The sequence below is a fragment of the Colossoma macropomum genome, unplaced genomic scaffold (genome assembly GCF_904425465.1).
Source record: "Colossoma macropomum unplaced genomic scaffold, Colossoma_macropomum, whole genome shotgun sequence".
Classification (NCBI taxonomy): Eukaryota; Metazoa; Chordata; class Actinopteri; order Characiformes; family Serrasalmidae; genus Colossoma; species Colossoma macropomum.
The window spans coordinates 4876544-4899056 of NW_023494800.1; the positions used below are offsets into that span (position 1 = coordinate 4876544).

General features: G+C 40.1%; 1 protein-coding gene across 1 annotated transcript in view; it reads left to right on the top strand.

The window, feature by feature from the left end:
- Positions 1 to 22513, top strand: part of dmgdh (dimethylglycine dehydrogenase) — a 51995-nt gene that overhangs the window by 21329 nt on the left and 8153 nt on the right. The window contains exons 6-11 of the mRNA XM_036587461.1: positions 5758 to 6006; positions 6932 to 7130; positions 8427 to 8596; positions 11967 to 12120; positions 15911 to 16076; positions 19112 to 19242. Coding sequence (XP_036443354.1) covers positions 5758 to 6006; positions 6932 to 7130; positions 8427 to 8596; positions 11967 to 12120; positions 15911 to 16076; positions 19112 to 19242 — 1069 coding nt within the window. The remainder of the gene's footprint in view (positions 1 to 5757; positions 6007 to 6931; positions 7131 to 8426; positions 8597 to 11966; positions 12121 to 15910; positions 16077 to 19111; positions 19243 to 22513) is intronic.

A 22513-nucleotide genomic window follows, 5' to 3' on the forward strand; every position in this document is an offset into this window, starting at 1 on the left:
ATTCTCTCTCTCTCACTCTCTCTCTTTCACCCTCTCTCTCTTTCTCTCACTCTCTCTCTCTCTCTCTCTCTCTCTCACACTCTCTCTCAAGTTCAAGTTTGCTTTATTGACATGACAAATGTACATTTGTATGGTCAAAGCATAACAAAAATGGTCCATATATCAAAAGTTAATTACAAAAAAATATATAAATAGATAAATAAAATAATAAATAAATCAAAATATAAATCAAGATTAATATGTGATAATTAAGAGGAGAAAATGTTAAATGTTAAATCTCTCTCTCTCTCTCTCTCTCTCTCTCTCTCTCTCTCTCTCTCTCTCTCTCTCTCTCGCTTTCTTCTTGTTCTCCTTGTTCTTTTTCAGTTTTTTTTTCAATCTCTTTTCCATGATTAGCCTCTCAGATCCTAGTCTTGGTCCTACAGGCATATGCAAAAGTTTGAATACCCCTGGTCAGCATGTTTTGATGATTTTCTAAGTGGAAATTAAGTGGAAGCACATCCTCTACAGAGAACACAAATATGTTGTTTTTTAGTGCACGAAAGTTTTATCAAAAACTAAAACATGAAATATGAAACGTGCCGTAACGTTTGCACAGGACACAATTTATGTTTTATTACTTCCAATATTTTTCCCCAGTATGTTTAATTCAGTAAATAAACAGTAATAGTGCATTAAAATGTGCAGAAGTGTGTCTGTAGAGGACGCTTTCACTTATTTACACTCAGAAAAGTTGACAAGTGGTGCCCATCATTTAAACTTTTTGACTACATGTTTCAGACATGTCAATGAGTTGCACATGTATATAACATCAACGTACTCATGTGCAGCCCCTCGACACAGATGAATCATAAATGATTTTTTCGGAGCGCGTCTGGCTTTCATCATCCTCCCCCTGTTCTTTTCTCTGGCTGTGTTTGCTGATATTTTGGACTCCCCACACATTCCTCCCTCTCTCTCTCTCTCTCTCCCCCTCTCTCTCTCTCTCTCTCTCTCTCTCTCTCTCTCTCATCTCTTGCCATGTGGTTCCTCTAAGGCTCTTTCCTTGCTTTGGTTTCCAGTTTTGTCCTGCAGAGTTGAAACATAAAACTGCAGAAAGCCTGCGGCCTGGCTCTCCTGCAGCCAATCAGGAACTCCTCCCGAGGTCAAAGGTCAGGACCTAAAGAATGTCAATTACATCTGGGGAAAGATCTTGTTCACCCTGAACCCCACTGACCTACAAACACACCCTTTAGTCAACAAGCCCGTCTCTCCTGCTGATCCAAACCTCGTAGCTGAGTCTTCTTTGTGTAATTCACTCGACTACTGTCAAAAATCCAGATGTTCTAAAGCCTACCTTCGTTTTTATAGATAACAGAATGTCCCGCCTTTGACTAGTCAGTGTGTTAAGAATTAAGAGGTTTCCTTTTCTTTTTTTACCAATGTTAGTAGCTGTGAAATGTTGCCCTTTTCATTATTTGAGCACAGCAAAGATGCAGAGAAACCTTTTTGCAAACACTTGGCTCAGTGTGCTGTGGCTGCTTAATACACAACCTTCTTGTTGCTGTGTGTGTTTGTGTGTGTGTTTATGATCAGGTCAGTGTCATTAGGGCAGCCCCTACGGGTTTCTCTTTCTGTTATTATGTTTGAAAAGAGTGTGAGGGAGAGGAGGAGGCTGTACATCGTTATAGCCGTGACTAGTCCTGCTTAAGTGGGCCAACAGAGCTCCATTCATTACTGAGCTATTTCTGTGAAGGGTAGTGTGTGTGTGTGTGTGTGTGTGTGTGTGTGTGTGTGTGTGTGTGTGTGTGTGTGTTCTTGGTAGACTTGTGCAAGAACTCTGCCAGAGTAAACACACACACAAAGACACACACATGTTCATATGCACTCACACATGCATGCATAGAGTCCATCTGTTTATCTGCATACTTTTTTTACCCTGCTCTTCAATGGTCAGGACCCCCACAGAGCAGGTACTATTTGGGTGATGGATCATTCTCAGCACTGCAGTAACACTGACGTGGTGGTGGTGTGCTAGAGTGCGTTGCGCTGGTACGAGTGGATCAGACACAGCAGTGCTGCTGGAGTTTTTAAACACCTCAGTGTCACTGCTGGACCGAGAATAGTCCACCAACCAAAAACATCCAGCCAACAGAGCTCCCTGGGCCTGCTCTGTGGAGGTCCTGTGGGGGTCCTGACCATTGAAGAGCAGGGTGAAACGGAGCTAATAAAGTATGCAGAGAAACAGATGGACTACAGTCTGTAGTTGGAGAACTACAAAGTGAAGCTATATGATAAGTGGAGCTGATAAATGGACAATAAGTGTAGATGTAAATGCCATATATATGTCAGATACACAGAAAAGACATATGTACACTTATAAACTAAAGACAGACAGACAGATACAGCAGCAACGAAGGAGAACTGTGAGAACCATGTACATAGATTAGGAGAAGCTATAAACTTTAAAAGGCGCTTATAGGAGTCTTACTACAAGTTTGAATTACTACAAACGTGTGTTTGAATTAAGATGAATATTTACATGTGAAGTATCTTAAGCTAGTTTGTTCTATTTCTTGAAATATATTCTAGTGCCTTGAAATATGTGCTGCTGTTAGTTATGTTGCTGTGTGTAGGTACAGAATGCAGAGCTCAGCGGAACTGCCTGTCCTAGTATTAATACATCAGAGTGGTCATACGACACACAGATGAAGGAGCTGTCCTGCAGTGACTGCCTGCTCCAGTCCTGCTGGAAGCTCCAAAAGACTGTCAGAAAGTGGTTGAAATGTAATAGACAGTTGGAGATGACACTTTATCTCTCACATTTACTCTCACTTTGCCTGTCACATACACACATGCATCAGCAAAGTAGTCAATCAGTATCTGGAGCAGACAGTTTATTTTGGAAAGTGCAGTCGTTCCAGCAGATTATTTGGCAGGAGAAAATGTTCTGCCTCCTGTTTCAGCCCCCCTACACACCCCCTTTACGCCCTACCAACTTCACCCCGTAGTCACTGTCAGTGACAGTGTTCACCATGTACAGGGGTCAGCAACATGTGGCTCTGGAGCTGCATGTGGCTCTTTTACTGCCCTGTTGTGGCTCCACAGCGGGATTAGATTTGTAGGTGAAAATAAAATAATCCTCCTTTACAGTAAAATAAAGCTCTGCTGATCGTTCAACACAGTTTTAACACTAAATGGTCTTAAACACTGGAGTTAATGTAGAACTGCTAATTCCTTTATGATTATAATTCCTAATGCCTTTAACTCTGAACACTGGCGCACAGACTGCTGGTCGCCATAGCAACGCAGACAACAATCTCGCCTAGCTCGTAGCCAACGAAACGGCGAAGAGAAAGATTTAAGACGAACATCGATAATTTGGTGATGCATGGATTTTACATTTATAAGCACTCAGCTGGTTTCCTGATATGTTTAAACTGCGAGGAGAAGCTGTCGAACACTAAAAAGTTGCGAAGATGAAGTCGCTTCTCATTCGCCAGCTTCTTGTTCGAATTTTCCCGTTCCACCTTAAATGGTGCAGCAGTTACATTCTGGCACCCCTAGTACCATTTAAGGTGGAACGGGAAAATTAGAACATGAAGCTGGTGAACGAGAAGCGACTTCAGCCTCATAAAAATCGACAGTTAAGAGACATTTTTTAAGAAACTGTTCTACTTTCGTGGAAAAGTTTCCTGCCGGAGATGCGAGAAAAGCGGCTATAGCTGAGCTAAAGCTTAAAGCAGAGCAAAGTGAGTCTGTATTTTCATTTAAATTACATTTTTTAGCCTTTACTAGTACATACTGAGAGATATTTACAGCCAAGATGGTAAAACTGACGTAAAATGTTGTGTCTTCCAGGGTGGTTTGATTTTTGTTGAAAGGGCAAAATGGCTCTGCTTAACATTTGGGCGGCCGACCCCTGACCGTGTAGAACAACACTATAAGCAAATGTTTGTAGACACCTGCTGATCCAGCATTTCTTCTGAAAAAAAGGGGTATTAATAGTGAGTTTGTCCCTCTTTGCTGCAGTAACAGCCTCTACTCTTATGGGAAGGCTTTATGCTAGATGTTGGAACATTGCTGTGAGGATTTGATTGAGCATTAGTGAGGTCAGGCACTGATATTGGATGGTCAGTTCTCAATCACTCCAACTCATCCCAAAGGTATTGGATGGAGCTCCAGCTGGGGGTCTTTATACCCCTGTAGCCCACACTTGGCATTGGACATGGTGACGTTAGGCTCATGTGCAGCTGCTCCAGAGTGTCTAGAGCTTTTCTATGGAGATTATAGAAGCCCAATTAAACTTCACATTTTGTAAGTTGCTTTAATTGAGTGACTGCAGAATACGTAAGTGTAAATGTAAATGCAGGTTAAATATACTGCCCTCTGCTGTATGTATATGTGAGTCAGAGAGTGCGTATAGAGTCCAGAGGCATTCAGGGCCCCTCAGAAAGAAGGTTAAGGCGGGTCACGGTGGAGCATTACATAACCCTAGTACCATAACACAAATTGTTCAGCCAGAGACTTTAGCAAATGAGTTTCTTTAGAGCTTAAACTGCTCTATGAGGGAGCTAAACTACAAGCGTTCTGCCAAACTTAATTGATGCCTTGTTTGTTCTGCTGACTCACATTTCATTTGTAAGCAGAGCAGAACATTTTCCCATGCTTTTAGCCATTCTCTTGATAATAGAGGGCTATTTTGTTGGATGTATTACTAAAATCCATGTGTAATCCTCTGTAGAAGTTAAAGTTTTAAGTGTGCACTTTGTATGACCAGTTTGGGTGGGTTTACAAATCAGCCCTTTTACCACAAAGGACTCAGAATTGAGATTGTCCAGTGGTTTGTTTGGTGTTTGGCTTAAAGGAATTTGTCCCTTACCCCAAATGTACTTTTCATTGAGCTATTGTGTGTTGCCCTAAGGCAGAAGTCGGCAGCATGCGGCTCTTTTACTGCCCTGTTGCGGCTCCACAGCAGAATTAAATGTTTAAGTAAAATAAAACAATCCTGGTGCAGCAGTTACATTCTGATGCCTCAGGCACCATTTAAGGTGGAACGGGAAAATTCGAACAAGAATCTGGCGAATGAAAAGCTACTTCAGCCTCATAAAAAGTCAAATATTGAGAGATATTTTACAAGAAAATTTTCTACTTTTGCGGAAAAGTTTCCTGCTGGAGATGCGAGGAAAGCGGCGATAGCTGAGCTAAAGCTTAAAGCGGAGCAAAGTAAGTCTGAGTTCTCATTTAGATTATACTTCTTAGCCTATACTAGTACATCAGTGCGTACTGAGACATATTTACAGCCGAGACAGTAAAATGGGCATAAAATATTGTGGCTCCCAAAGTGATTTGATTTTTGTTGAAAGGACTGAATGGCTCTTCTTAACATTTGGGTTGCGACCGCTGGCCTAAAGTTTAGGATGGAACCACAAGGTTTGCAGGTACAATTACAAAATGATTATTACAAATACATTCTTATTTATTTTCATGGCATTTCTACAGAATTGCTAAGTGATGATTCTTGGAAGACATCGCAATCAAAACATCCTCACTTATGTGAAAACACTAACTGCCTGTTATGTTGTGTGAACATTTCATTAAAAAATTTACCAACAGAAATGGTCCGAAAATACTTTACTGCTTAATAAAACCTTATGTTGCATGGACATTATAGTTGAGGGCATTTCTCTCTTCTCCTATGAAGTTAACAATTTAGAGATATGATGTATTGTTATGACAGCGGCCCATTTTCTCAATTCTGATCTCATTGGTCCACAGGTTTCTGGGCCCGGGAGCTGGGCCAGATGATTGGCTTTGAGCACCCCACCGTCCCTGTCCATCACCAGTATGTGGTCACAGCGACGGTTCCTGAGGTAAAGGCCCTGAAGAAGGAGCTGCCGGTCATCCGGGACCTGGAGGGCTCGTACTACCTGAGGCAGGAGCGGGACGGCCTGCTGTTCGGCCCCTACGAGAGGGAGGAGAAGATGGTGCTGCAGGACTCATGGCTCAGAGATGGAGTTCCTCCAGGTGCAGCAAAGGGACCACCCTGAGTATTCTGACCTAACCGGAGCCACTAAGCACAGGCTCCAAATTATTGGGAGTTTATTTGTTTATTGTACCTTAGGCTTAATGTATAGTTATTAATTTGAATATGTATTATCCAGAACATACTATTAAATCATTTGCTTACTACTGTCAAACTAGGCTTAAAGGGGAATTACACTGATTGTATAATTCAGTGGTTGAGTTGCAAACAAAGTCATTCAGAATGGTTTGGTGTAAAATAGTTCATTGTAGAGAAACTTACAGGCTCAGATCTCTTTACAGTGGTGGTGATGGGAACCAGGGGTCACAATGTCTACAACACAAACATAGCCATTTGATTTACTCTCCAAATGAACCTACATGTGTCTTCTGAGTTTTTATATGTAATGCTGATGATGGTAAAATAGTGATAAATCTGAAAATATAAGTTTTCTTTGGGGGCTGTTTGCCTTATAACACCCTGCATGTACTACTCCAATGAATGTACTTTAAAAATATATATGTTTTAGGGCAAAATGTTATTTAAAAAAAGGCTTTAGGCAGCAAATAGTAACTATTTCATGTAATAACTTTCTGTGAGGGAGCTTTACGGGGCATTAAACTCTTCAAATGTCTGGTTATTATCACAACCACTGCAAACAATTTTATCTCTAAGTTTTTCTAGAACAGAGTATTTCACACCAAACTCTGAGCGATGTAAAGGTTCAATTGTGCAGAATTTTAAAAAATCTGGTGGAATTCCCCTTCAAGGACTTAATTTGTGTATCCATTAAGCGCAGGGTGCATTAATTAATTGTGAGGATTAAGGATTACTTACTTTCCTGATAATACTCGCTTAAAATGCTTTTAAACGTCGACTGTGTTGTGTGTCCGTGTGTTGTGTGTATGCCTGCGTGTCACGGTAAAGGTTTCGGAAAGGAGCTGTTTGAGTCTGATCTGGACCGAATAATGGACCATGTGGAAATGGCTATGGAGATGGTTCCTGTCCTGAAGCACGCTGACATCATTAATATCGTATCTGGACCAATCACATACACTCCAGACCTGCTGCCCATGATTGGGCCGCACCAGGGGGTCCGCAACTACTGGACCGCTATTGGCTTTGGGTAAACACTAAAAACACTGTCTGCTTGTTTAGTGCCTTCACACCCGAATCCGAGCTCTCCTCCACGCTTGTTGAACTGTCCTTTGATTTTAATGGCTATTTGGGCAATATGACAATATTTATTGTGATAAGTTACATTACAGATGCTTTTCTGAGCGTATCATGGATATCGTTAGTCACTTCCCAACTGTATAGATTGTAAGGAGAGCATAATTAGTCCTGTTTAATTGGATTTCATGCAACGCAGTGTGTGAAAAGTTTAATACAAGTTATTTTATTCATAGTTTCTCAGAGGATTCAGAGGAAAGCGAGTGCTAGGCTTCACCCTCCCAGCTTGATAGCATCATGTGATAGTGAGTGGATGGAATTACCCATGACCAGGGGTCAGCAACCCAAATGATAAGAATGGCCATTTTGTCCTTTCACCAACAATTAAACCACCTTGGGAGCCACAACATTTTATGTCCATTTTATTGAATTAACGTTTTTACCATCTTGGCTGAAAATAAGTCTTAATATTTGCTAAAGAGTAAAAAATGTAATATAAATCTAAACTCAGACTTACTTTGCTCTGCTTTAAGCTTTAGCTCAGCTATAGCCGCTTTTCTCGCATCTCCAGCAGGAAACTTTTCTGTAAAAGTGGAATAGTTTCTTGTAAAATGTCTCTCAGCGATTGATTTTTTACGAGGATGAAGTCGGTTCTCATTCGCCAGATTCTTGTTCTAAAAACTGCTGCACCATTTAAGGTGGAACGAGAAAATTCAAACAAGAGGCTGGCGAACAAGAATCTGACTCGTACTTTTTTAGTGTTTGACAGTTTCTCGTTGCAGATTAGACGTATCAGGAAACCAGCTGGAGTGATTATAAATGTAAATAAGTCCATTCGTCTCCAAATTATTGATATTTGTTCTAAATCTTTCTCTTCGCCATTTCGTTAGCTACGAGCTAGACGAGACTGTTGTCTGCGTTGCTATGCTGACCAGCAGTCTGCGCACCAACCTTCAGGGTTAAAGGGTGAATTAGCAGTTCTACTTTAACTCCAGTGTTTAAGACCATTTACTGTTAAACTGTGTTGAACGATCAGCAGAGCTTTATTTTACTGTAAAGGAGGATTATTTTATTTTTACCTACAAATCTGATTCTGCTGTGGAGCCACAACAGGGCAGTAAAAGAGCGGCGTGCTGCCGACCCCTGCCCGTGACTAAGCTGTGGAGAAAAATGTATCACAGAAAATGTTATGAATTTCAAAAACGAGCCACATGACTGCATGATTTGATTAATACGATTGATATTTCAGGTATGGCATAATTCATGCTGGTGGTGTTGGAAAGTTCCTCAGCGACTGGATCATGAGCGGTGAGCCTCCTTATGATCTGATTGAATGCGACCCAAACCGCTATGGAAAGTGGACCACTGCGCCATACTTGTGTGCCAAAGCCAGAGAGTCGTACGGCTTTAACAACGTGGGTAAGCAACAACTCAGCACAGTCACAGCATGGCACAGCGCTCTGAAGTTGTAATGCACAGCTCAGGAGGTGGTGATACAGAAAGTGAAGGCTGCTTCTGTGATAGTTTTGAAATAAACATTATGGCTCCAATGTACTTTTTAAAATCCATAAATGGTAGAGAGATGCATGTAGAGTGTTATAAAATCTTCCCCAAAGAAAACATTTTTTTTCCATATTTACCACTGTTATACCGTCATCAACATTACATATGAGCACTAATAAGACTCGTGTAGGTTCACTGGTGCTTTTGGATAGTAAATAAAATGTCTATATTGGTGTTGTAGACATTGTGACCCCTGGTTCCCATCACCACCACTGTAAAGAAGTCTGAGTTAGTAAGTTTCTCTACAATCAACTGTTTCACATCAAACCAATCTGAATGACGTTGTTTACATATCAGTCATTGAAAAATGCAGGCATTTAGAAAAAACTGGTGGAATTGTCCTCTAACTTTAGAGACACACTGATCAATAGATATGCGGGGTGTTGCTGCGCCCAAATAAAGAAAATTACAGAAACCTTCACGCCTGTAAAATGACCATCCTCTTCTTTTCATCTCTTAAGATCGCTTGATATTTTCATTTCATCCATATTTGAGATTTACACACTATGATAGTTTTTCCTGTTAAGCAAACAAATTACAATCACAAGACCTCCACACAAGAGGTGGTTCTGTAGAATCACATGCTTTCACTTTTCATTGGCTATGCTGTGGAGTGTTTGGTCCAGAGCCCGCACCCACCATCGGGGTTGCCAGGTTTGTGGTTTTCCTGCCAAATTGGGCTACGCTGAAAATACGGTCATATGAGAAAATAATAAAGTGTCAGGTTTTAGAGAACGACCTTTTAAGCAAACTATGGGTTGGTGATGTTTGCTGGACCTGGCAACCCTGCCCTGCATAGACAATGCTAAAAATGATGCTAAAGATTTGTTGACTTCTTAAAAAAACAGTGTTACACAGAAAAAGATCCTTGAAGATATTAAATTTGAAATTTGGAGCGTTGAATCTTTGGTCATTATTTTAATATTGATTTAAGTTATGGGTAAAATAATATAAAGAGTGACGCTGCCAGCTGCATCTCTTGCTGCAATACTGTGCCAAAGTTTTGTGCATATGAGAAAATTACATTTTTAAAAACTATTTATCAGGGCATTCATGTGTTTATGTTGAACAAAAAACGTTCCACAACTTATTGTGGTATTTGCTCTTCTTTCAAATCTATAGATAAAAGTGATATAATTGCATCACTTTTGTCAAAACAAAGAAAATTAGATATTTAATGTGTTCTTACTCAGGAAAATGTTAGAACATCCTTTGCCCTAATAGCTGGTTTTTCCCCCTTTGGCTGAAATAACCTCAATTTGACTTTTCCTATGACCATCTATTAGGCTTTGACGTCAAATGGGAGAAAGTTTTTCCCACTCCTCCATGCAAAATTCCCTCAGCTGTGGGATGTTTGAGGGGTTTCTTGCATGCACAGCCTGTTTCAAATCACCCCACAGCATCTCAGTAGGATTAAGATCCTGGTTTTGACTTGGCCATTCCAGAACTCTTCATTCCTTTCTTTTGAGCCACTGCTTGGTGGATCTACTGGAATGTTTTGAGTCATTGTTGTGTTGCATGCTTCACCTCCGCTTCAGTTTTTGGACAGATGGTCTCACATTTTCCTCAAGCACACTCTGATACAATAAACAATCCATAGTAGATTCTATGATGGAGAGCTCGCCAGGCCCTGCTGCAGCAAAGCAGCCCCAAACCATGACACTGCCACCTCCATGCTTCACAGTTGGTATGAGGTTCTTGAGCTCAAATGCTGTGCTTTGTGCCAAACATGTCTTCTGTTACTGAGCCCAAACAATTAAACTTTGGATTCATCTGTCCAAAGCACATTAGGCCTCATTCACCAACCATTCCTAAGAAGAAATTTCTTCTTAAAACCCGCTTTTCAAAGTTTTCAAAGATTTGACATTCATCAATGTTTTCTTCGACGTGTTTCTTTGGGATTTGTTCTTAGGTAGAAACAGAATCTACACGCATTTAAAAGCACAACGGTGCGAACAATTTTACAGTTTAAGAACGCGTCATGAATCTGATGCAGGCTGCTTCTTAGGACCTTTCTGAAGAACAAATTTAATAAAAAACTAAAAAAGGAAGATATTGGTTTTCCTCCTTGCACACCTCCCATGAAAATCAAAAGTCCTGTGATGACTTTTTAGGATTGTTGGACGTCGTTACACATTTCGCATCTTTCTACTCTTCGTCTGAACTTGTCAGGACGGCCTGACCTGACTGTGTTGGCAGTTGTTTTAAATGTTCTCCACTTGTAAATCATTTTCCAGATAGCAGAATCGCTGATTTCTAATTGTTTTGGGGTCTTTTTAAATCCCTTCCCAGGCTCATATGCATCTGCAACCTTCTTTCTGAAGGCCTCAAAGAGCTCTCTGGATCTCGCTCTCTTTGGATTCCTCCCACTTCAACAAACACAAGTAAACCAAACCAAATGTCTGAGGTTTGAATACGACAGCCTCCTCCAAAATCCTCTCCAACAATGTTGTAATCATTTGCAGCTGATGTGGTGCGTCTGATTTTAGGCATTTTAAGTAGTAATCCATGTGGGGGTGTCTTAACTTTTTCCAAGAAAATTGCATTACCATTAATTAGATTTGAAAAATTATTTTTCAAAGACATTTCTTCAGTTTTATTTGTTTAGCTATGTCATCTCCATCTCTCAATATTGGTAAAATAAAGATCAAACGTCCATATTCTTATAAATATTAAAGAAGATCAAGCTTTTCATGGGGTGCTCTAATTTTTTCACATAACTGGGCTTGTTTTGTTGGTTTCTCAGTGAAAGTAAGTGGAAAATTCTTGGTGAAAAAATAGTTACAGTTTTTTTGCTGAATTTAATATATTAGGAAAAGATAATATAAAAAAATGTGGCCGTGCAAAAGTAATGGCACATTTGATCTTTTGTCTTATTTTTTTCCAATTTGTTAAATTCAGCAAATAAATATTTGACTGGAGGTGTAAAAACCTTTTGTATACTACTGTATAGGTGCGCTTTGTAAGTTTACTGTAGATCATCTGTTGTTGCATCAGCCCCTCTTAACTGTGTCCATCAATCAAAGGAAAGAAACCACCACAGGACCACTGCTGACCACATATTATTTAAGTGGTGGTTCATTCTCAGTCCTGTGGGGGTCCGTGTCCACTGATTGATAAAGGGGGTGAAACATTGTTCAGTAACAGATGGGCTATAGTACAACATGAATGAAATCTTTATCTGTTTGTCTTTCTGTCTTTCTCTCTCTGTCTGTCTCTCTCTCAGTGGGTTATCCTAAAGAGGAGCGATTTGCTGGTCGCCCCACTAGCAGAGTGAGTGGACTTTATGATCTGCTGAAGGACGAATGCTCCATGGGCTTCCATGCGGGCTGGGAGCAGCCACACTACTTCTACAAGGCAGGAGACGATGTGGGCTACAGGTAAAGTACAAACTTAACACACGTATCTGAAAATACGCACTACAACACACTTACCTGCACGCTGTAGCCGCTTGTGTTCATCACACGCCTTCCTAAACCAAAGAACTGCTGAAAAGCCTTCATTCACTTTTTTTTTCTCTTTTATTCTTTTTCTTTTTTTTTACAGTACTGTGAAGAAGTTTAAAACAAAGTTTAAAACATTTCATCTCACCAGTCTCTTTTCGCTGGTGAAGAAACAACCCGAACTAGTTGAAAACACATTTCGGACTTTTTAAGCTATGTTCACATTACAAGCCTAATTGCTCAAATCCGATTTTTTGCTCAAATCCGATCTCTCTGACACAATGGTTCACACTCGTTTAGGTAAGTGGTTCAAATCTGTCATTAATGTGACGAACCGGCGTCCTGAAATGACCCTCATGCTCACATCCTACTCAGTAACATCACGTGAATGAATCACGTGCATCATCAGCACAAACTAACGAGCAGAATGAGCTTCGGATACGAATCCGATCTAGGACCACATATGAAAGTGGCTCACCCAGCATCAGTACCTGACCTCACTAATGCTCAATCAAATCCTCACAGCAATGTTCCACCATCCAGAGTAATTTGCCATCACTTATACCTCCTGTTTTTGCTAAGTGTGATTTCCTCGGTGTGTAAATGTGTGTTAGGATTGTGTTATTCTTTGAGGAATTGGAGGCAAACTGGCAGGTTCTGCTTCGCTCCTCTGCTGTAGTGTCTCTCTCTCTCTCTCTCTCTCCCTCTCTCTTTCGCTCTCTCTCTCTCTCAATTCCCTTCCACACTGAAGACACTGGGATCTAAACAATCTCGTCCTGTGTGAAGGCGTAAAATGAGTAGCAGTGATTATTGGCTTTCTATGAGCTGCAGATTTGAGGCTCCGTGCTGTGCTGCTGTTTTCTGCTACAAAATTCACCATTCATCACTCAGCCAAGTAACTCAGTTCCCAGAGAAATGGCTGCGTTTCTGCATTCAACAAGCACCGTAGGCACAGCAATAATAATATGCATGGTTTTGGCTCTCTGCAGTGGACGTCTCTCTTTTGGGCTTGAGTAATAACAGCTTCAGTTGTTCAGGGATGTCATTATCTTGACTCTGAGGCCCGTCTCACCTTCTCACTGTCAGTACTAGAATCTTACATTTACCCTATTATAGAAAATGTACAATGCAACCTATAGTTATAGATGTAATCAAATATCTGGCCAAATTGTTGAGCACTAACAATAAATTGCATTTAGAACAATAAAAGACCTACACTATAGTACTACTTGTTCACTTGTCCAGGGTTTCTTCTGAAATGAAGGGTATTAATAGTGAGTTTGTCCCTCTTTGCTGCAGTAACAGCCTCTACTCTTCTGGGAAGGCGTTACACTAGATGCTGAACATTGCTGTGAGGATTTGATTGAGCATTAGTGAGGCTGGGTACTGATGTTGGATGGTCGGTCCTGGATCACTCCAACTCAGCCCCAAGGTAGTGGATGGAGCTCCATCACTCCAGAGAACACAGTTCCACTGCTCCACAGCCCAATGCTGGGGGGCTTTATACCCCTCTAGCCCACACTTGGCATTGGACATGGTGACCTTAGGCTCATGTGCAGCTGCTACAGAGTGTCTTATTCTATTGGTCAATGCTTTTCTATGGAGATTATACAAACTGTTGAACACCTGTGTCAGCAGTGGGTGCACCTTAAAGCATCTGAATGTACTTTTCAGAAGGGGGTCTGCTTTTGGATTTTTTTATTTGGGAAGTCGTATATGATCAGTAGACCCAGACACTGTCCTATGCAGACCTGGACCTGTAACCGATAAACTATGGAGAACTATTTCATTTCGACGGGGTGGTCCTATTTTAATCGGTGTAACTTTTCTAGCCCCTATGGTAGCTTTAGCGGCCCAGGAGACTCACAGACCAATCGCATGCGTTGTAAATATCACACGTGATGCTACTCAACCAATCAGATCTGTGCATTACGATGAGCGCTGAGACTCGAATGAGTGATGCACACACAGGGGGGGGACGAGGTGAGAGACAGCAGTCGGAGAAGAAAGTGAGTCAGAGGGAAGTTATTTCACATGGTGTGATCTAAAAAGAGAAAACTGACCATAAATGTTGTTGAAATATGACTGAATTGTACTTTATTTGATTTGATATTCAGTTGTTGACTGTATAAGATGTTGATATACCTACTAGGCTACTTCAGTAAACAATATATGGCACTGAATCATGATGCAAGTTAGACATTATGATGTTCCGAACCTTTGCTTGGGGATATTTTCTCTAACTGGACCTCATTGAATTTTAATTAAAGACCCCTGGTTTAGACAAACTACACATTCTCAAACTGTTATTAAACTTAATCAATTTCAGTGAATTGAGGTAAGATTTAAGGTGTGTGCTAATTAAGATGAAGGTTTGTAGTAGCTATAATATAATGCACTAAAATAAGAGCTGTAGTTAAACACAGACTTAACTTTAGTTAAAGGGGAATTCCATTGATTTGTCAAAATTTCTCCATAATGCAACTGAGATGTCAACAAAGTCATTCAGAGTGGTTTGGTGTCAAATGCTCTGTTGTAGAGAAGCATAGTGAGTCAGAATTGTTCACAGTGGTGTTGATGGGAACCAGATGTCTGAAGAGTTTAATGCCTCTAAAAGCTCCCTCACCGAAAGTTACTGCATGAAGTGGTTATGAATGCCCTGCCTGGTATCTGACATATCGTTCATGGTGGAAAGTACATGTAGGGGATTATGAGGCAAAACAGCCCCCAAAGAAATGTGATTTTTTTTTTGTATTGTTATTTGCATCATCAAAATTACAAGTAAAACACTAAAAAAAGACACTTGTAGGTTCACTGGTGGTTTTGCCCTGAAAAAGGCTGTATGTCGGACGCAAAAGCTTCAACACCCAAATGACAAGTTTTGTTGTTTTTCTGTGAAAGTCAAAATAAATTAACCCCCCCCTACAGGGAACATGGCATTTCTACTGATTTTAGGGCACAATTTCTATTTATTTAAAATGTGAAAAATAAAACACAAAATATAAAATGTGCCATAACTTTTCCACAAACCACATTTCATATTTCATGTTTATTCTTTTCAACATGTTAAATTCAGCAAATAAACAGTAATTGCGCATTAACATGTTTGGAAGTCTGTTCTCTGTAGAGGAACTTACTTTCTCAAAATCAACAAAACGTAATATGACTAGGTGTGCCAAAACATTTGCATACGATTGTATGTGTTATAGACATAGTGACCTCTTGTTACCATCACCACCACTTTAAAGAAATCTGATTCTATTAATTTCTCTACAGTAACCTAGTTCATATCAGTGGTGGAATTGCTTTGAAATTTTGAAAAATCTGTGGAATTGTCCTTTAAAGGCTTACACTGGTAAAGCCCTGATATTAAATGTAATCTAAATACATTTTGGTGATTAGACTACTCAAGACTGTCACTTGGCCTTGTCTTCTGTAAAGATTATCCTGAATCCTTTAAGTTCTGTTAAAATTCTTTGCCCAAAAAACATTAAATCCGTGTTTGTTGTCACCAGGTTTAATAACTTGACCTCGCCTGGCTGATTTGTCATGTCTTCAGTGAGGGATGCACACAGCAGAAATCCATAGTATCTGTCTTCTGTGGATGTCATTAGTACACAATGGAGGATGTTTGTCATTTTGTGCGTGTTTTGCATTGTTTACATAAACAAAACACCTAAATGTGAACTACACTGTAAGTAAGCTGCGCTACTCTGTTTCTCTACAGGCCCAGTTTTAAAAGGACAAACTGGTTTGGACCGGTGGGACGTGAGTGCAAGCTTGTGATGGAGAAAGTGGGCGTCATTGACCTTTCACCTTTTGGCAAGTTCATAGTCAAAGGGAAAGACTCGCACAAGCTGCTGGACCGACTGTTCGCCAACACCATGCCAAAGGTGAGAGACAGAAGGAGATTAAAAAAGGGGATTTGAACACTGCGGTGCTGATGCTGGTGTTTTGTTTTGTTTTCCATGCTTGTCAGGTAGTTCTGTTCACCTCCTAAGACATGTTGACAAAGGCTCAGTCCCATTCCTTATTTTTACCCCTACCCCTTGTTTTCGAGTGTCACCTTGCCCCTTGAAACTGAGTTACAAGGGGTAGTGGTTGAAATCTTCCTCTATGAAACGGGACCCTCAAATGAAAAGAGCATTACTTCTTTAACAGCTACCAGCGCTGCTCTGTAGGCGACCCTGCCAGTCTGCAGTGACAGCAGAGGAGGGTAAAGTTGAGCTCCTCACTGCTGGGCTTTAGTTACATTTAGGGCATCATATGCCTTCAAAGAGGGGGGCAATTATTTATTATCGCCCACCCCAAATTCTTCAGTGATATGAAGCTGAAGTCAGATATTCACCAGCTTCTTGTTTGAATTTTCACGTTCCACCTTAAATGGAGCAGCAGTTACATTCTGGCGCTTCAGGTGTCAGAACTGCTGGAATATTTAAGGTGGAACGGGAAATTTAGTTAGCTAGCTACCGAGACATTAGCATTCTATTAGCGATTTTTTATGCTTGTTGTGAAGAAAACGACCATAATACACTGAAACAACATTAAACTAAGATAATACAGTGGTTATTGAAATTTTTATGATTTTATTTTTTAAATTCTCACATTTGTGTGTTTCTTTGGTCTCCGTTTGGAGGGTCATGTAGCCCTAACACTTCGCCCCACCCCTCTATCTCAACAAACATCGGGACACCCTACCCCTAATCGTGACCGCACAAAACAGAGGGGTAGGGCTAAGTGGTGGGGCGAGGGGTGAAATGGGATTGAGCCAAAGTCCTCAAGTGCTTTGTTGTCAGAGATGTGGTCAGGTAGAGTAGCTGTTTTCTATTTTGGTATCTTCCCAACATTTTCCCTGTTATTCAAATGCACATAATGCAGCCAAGGCTTACAGCTGTAAGGAAATGTCTACGGTCACATCATTAAAATACGTTTAAAACAGAAAGATCTGTTTACCAGCGACCACTGAAATGTCCTTTCCTTCGCCACAATGACAGGGAAAAAGGACAGTCAGAAACTTAAAGGCCACTTCCAGAGCAACTTGAAGGGACGTTTTAGTGCAGGATGTCATATATAATCATTTAAACGGCACATGAAGGCAGTGTTAGACGGGTCCTTTTTTATTGGACTCCGTACACAAGCTATATATTCTAAACTTATTATTAAACTTTGTAGTGAATTTGGAAATGCAGCTCTCTGCCTCACTTTGAAGAACTTCAGAATAATCTGGCCGGTAGCTTTAGGAATGAAGCCAGACTTCGGCCTATATAGTGAGGGAGTCTTTCATAGCTTACAATGGCTAAGATCCACCTACTTCAATAGGAAAGAGTCGAGGGTCGTTTGACTGACGTGCAAAATAACCTACCACGGACTGTTTGTTTGTTTGTTTGTTTGTTTGTTTGTTTATTTTTTTTTGCCCTCCACCACACCCTCTCACTAGAAGACTACTAAAACTTTATTTTTATTAGTAATGTATTCATGAAGGAGGACATGGAAGCACAAACAAACAAACAGAAAAACAACAGTAAAAGAAAGAAAAAAAGATAATACATAAAAAATTAATATCACGGTGACACTTTATTTTGAGTCCTTTTAGATGAAACAAACACTCAACAGACTCTCAGTAACGTCAACAACATATGAGGGTTAGGATTAGGTTTTGTGTTGAGGTTAAGATTAGGGTTAGGATTAGGGTCAGGGTTAGGATTAGGTTTTGGGTTGAGGTTAAGATTAGGGTTAGGATTAGGGCCAGGGTCAGGGTTAGGATTAGGTTTTGGGTTGAGGTTAAGATTAGGGTTAGGATTAGGGCCAGGGTTAGGATTAGGTTTTGGGTTGAGGTTACGGTTAGGGTTAGGGCCAGGGTCAGGGTTAGGATTAGGTTTTGGGTTGAGGTTAAGATTAGGGTTAGGATTAGGGCCAGGGTCAGGGTTAGGATTAGGTTTTAGGTTGAGGTTAAGATTAGGGTTAGGATTAGGGCCAGGGTTAGGATTAGGTTTTGGGTTGAGGTTAAGATTAGGGTTAAGATTAGGGCCAGTTTTAGGATTAGGTTTTGGGTTAAGGTTAAGATTAGGGTTAGGATTAGGGCCAGGGTGAGGGTTAGGTGTTGGGTAAGGTTGGTAAGGTTAGGTTTTGTGTAATGGAAATAACATATTAACAACACATCTACTTAATGTCTCAACAACAGAACAACAACTGTATCAACAGAACATCTACAAGATATTTTCTTCAGTGTATTCAGATGCTTCACTACTGCTACTTCACTGATATGCTGTTGATGTGTTACTGATAATCTGTTAAAAGTTTATTAATCATAGTGTTTATTAATCAAGTGTTACCATAATCATAATAATAATAATGAGAAAATAAGCAAAGGACTTAAATGAGAAGCAAACATTAACAACACTAATAGTGTCTATGACATGATGATTGTCATAGTAGTGCAGAGATAGAATTGCGTGTGTGTGTGTGTGTGTGTGTGTGTGTGTGTGTGTGTGTGAGTGAGTGAGATAAAGAAGGGATAATAGTTTATGATTGTGAAGATATTTTATGTATAGGGTAATTTGAAACTGGGTGTTCCAACTGTTATTTTTATTGTGATGTGTAGGAACATTTTAAACTGAGGCTACAGCAAAAATGATCCCACAGGAAACCAATTTAAATAAAAACAAACCAAACACGCTTTCAGACGATCCCTGTACGTCTGAGAGGAGCGTCTGAGGCTGAGACGAGGCTTTCTTTCCCAATCCATCAGCAGTCTTTGGCTTTAAAGCTGTTCTTTGTTGAAAGTTGTTTTTGGTGTCTTTATCCATAATTATGGTGCCTTTAATGTTCTGTGTTTGTGTGTTTGGTGTACTGAGCTGAACTAAACAGTGGTTTTGTTTTTTTTTGATGTTGCTCTTTTGCGGGTGTTTGATGTTGTCACTGTGGTCAGGTGGGACTGACCAACATCAGTCACATGTTGACTCCGAGGGGGCGCGTCTACGCTGAGGTCACCATAACCCAGCTTGCACCTGGAGAATTCATGCTCATCACTGGCTCAGGATCAGAGCTGCATGACCTCAGGTGAGTCCCTCACGCTGTGTGGATGTGCGTGCGCGTGTGCATTTGATGTTTGACATTAAAGCAATTGGAAAACAAAGTCAGTAGTGCAGATTTAAACCTGTCTTATAGAATGTAAATCAAATGGGAATGTAAATCATCACAGACTCTTTCATAACAGATTTTGCTTACAAACCTCAGCTCCAAAATAGTTCGGACGGTATATCGCTGTTGGCGGAAGAAAACCTTGTATCTCCAAAATGATAACTTTACAGGAGAAGGAAAAAACATACTTTACTTTTAATGTAAGTCAATGGAACCAGACTTTTTTCCAAGTAATTTTAGGCTGTTTCTTTTGGTCCATTCAGTATAAAATTCGCACACAATGTAAAGGACAACAGGCATTTTTAAATTATGTCAAAAACTGAAAAATGACAAAAATGGAGATACAAGGTTTTCATCCGACAGCAGCGATATGTAACGCTAAAAAAAACAGAAAGCAGTGATTAGTAAAGTCTTAGACCTGCATTAAAATGAAAACAGTACAAAAACGTAATGTGTGATGTTCTACTTTTCGGACTCTTTTTAATTTATATACATACACTCATCCCAAATTTGATGCCTGCAGCACTTTCCAAAACGTTGGGACAGGAACACGCTCACCTTCTTTCCTTATAACACATCGGTTGGAGACTGAAGACAACAATTAATCTAGTTTTGGAAGTGGAATTTTCTGCCGTTGTGCCATTAGAAAATCTTCAGCTGCACAGCTTTACGGGGCCTTCGCTGATGTGCTACTGGGTTTCAAAAGGAGACGGGTCTGGACTGCAGGCAGGCCAGTCTAGCTCCCTCACTCCCTTATTACACAGCCATGCTGTTGTAACACAAGCAGAATGTTTTGATGAAATAAGCATGAACGTCCCTGAAAAAGACGGCGTCTAAAAGGCAGCATATGTTGTGCCAAAGTGTGCATTCTTCTTAGTGTTAATGGTACTTTCACAAATCTGCAAGTACCCACTAAAACACCACCCCCCCCCCACCCCTACCCCCAATAACAGAACATTTCCCAAGTTTTGAACTTTACGCTGGTAAAAATTTAGATGGTCCTTCTCTGTTTTGGCCAGGAGAACACGTCCAATATTTCCATACTCAATCAGAAAGGTTTAAGGCGATGTTGACATATGACTTCTGCTGTGCATAGTACAGTCTCACGTTGCATTTGTATGGTGGCCAAGAAGACCCAACAAACTGCAGATAAAAAACGAGCTGCAAAATGCAGAAAGCACTTTCATCAAAATGACGACACCAATGCTAAACTTCATAAACGTGCTGCAAATACAGAAAGACATGCAGCTTCAGAAACGCTGATAAAGCAGTCATGTTTTGGAACATGTTGCAGACATCAATGTTATCAGTCAAGTTGATAAAATAACACATTATATATTTTGTTCTTATACTGTGTTTGATTAAATGCAAAAGTGGATTGACAAATCACTCAATACTTTGTTTTTATTTGCATTTTATATACTGTACCAACTTTATCTGAATTGAGGTTTGTACACAGAGCATGGTAAATGAATATGTGTGCTTTATTATTGATTAATTATTAAATAATTTATTTAAAACGCCTTTGTTTTCGACTTAAAACAGGCATTACTAATTGAGGTTTTAAACTCCCTGTACAACCTCTCCCTGTCTCACTATGTGCCAGATTCATGGCCAACAGGACACTCATTTTGCCCGCGGCATACTGTCGGGACCAAGGGCTGTCCCCTTCAACCCCAGGCCTCCAACATAATATTATGAATAAAAAGAAATCTTTTAACACCGGCTAAACATTTTCACTAATAGCTGTTTTAAGTCTAAGTTCTCAAAAGATGTCATAAAGGAAAGAGTCTTCAGACGCTGAGTTTGTGGAAAGAGGGAAAAAGGCTTCTTCTTTATTTCAGCATTAAGTTGCTCAGGGTCTCGAGACCCAACTGCGCAAACAGTGTTCTAAACAGCAGTTTATACCATTTATATGGGGTAGTTTGATATCCCCCCGCCTTACTTCTCAAATTCTGATATTAGCTCATTCTCTAATAGGTGCATCTCTTCGTCCATCAGTTTGGCCATCGCATGTTGCGCTCACTCCTAAAAACTGGTTTCAACCGGTTTTTACCAGTCTGCTCTACCTTTCAAGGTCAACTTGCCCCTCTCTTCACTGGGTCAGTAGGTACTCTCTGTGAACCCAGGGGCTTTCCAGTGTCTAGAATCTCCTATGCAGACAGACTAAGGTCTACCCTTTATGAGAGAATGAGTATTCTCTGTTAGCCAATACTGCCTATTTGATTATTGATTACAATATCTAATCTATTTGAAAACTGAAAAAATCTCCGTCAGTACTTATGCGTGTTTAGCAGTGTTCTGACCTGTGGTTGTAAATGGAGAGTGACCGTGTTCAGTGCGTGTGCCCTATTTTAGAACTTAGAAATTTAAAGCTGTAACTTGCTGCTTGCATAGCTGCTCTCCACTCTGCTCAGATTTAGCTCCATGTATGTGCTTAGAGTGACCCCTAGTGGATGGATCTAGACACATCAGACGTGTCTTGTGGTGTTGTTCAGTTGAAGTGAAGGGACGTGCAGGATTGCCAATGCTAGAGTAAACTGTAGAAAATATTTGTTTATATATGCTCTTAAAAGATGGTTCTTCAAGGGTACTTTAGTAAAGGGAATGGTTCTATATAGATCCATGCTTAAGTGGTTCTTTGCATGGTGAAATGGTTGTTCAGATTGATGGTGAATGTGCTGTATATGGTCCTATATAGAACCTTTTTGAAAATGGTTCTGTGTAGCACCAAAAAGGGTTCTCCTGTTATTACAAGCTTGACATCCTAACAATAGAAGGACCTTTTTGGTGGAAGTTGTTAACAGAACTGTAGTTTCTAAAATGACTGCAATAACTGAGTAACATTGAGAATGAAGTTCTAATGAAATTAACATCCAGAATGCCTTTCATTTGAAAAGTGATCAAATCTTGAGGTTATGACGGAATTACTGTAACCTCCAGTCAAATGACATTTTGCACAATATAATGCATTGTTTCTGAGTTTAACGTATTGAAAAATATATTAATTTAATCAAATAAACAATAATTATTCATTAAAATGTGCAGAAGTTTGTTCTCTGTAGAGGATGTGTTCACTTTCTTTCACTTAGAAAATCGACATCATTTGGCCAGGGGCGCCGAAACTTTTGCATATGACTGTATCATTTAATAACTTCTCATTGTTCCCAGAAAACCTGAAATATGAACT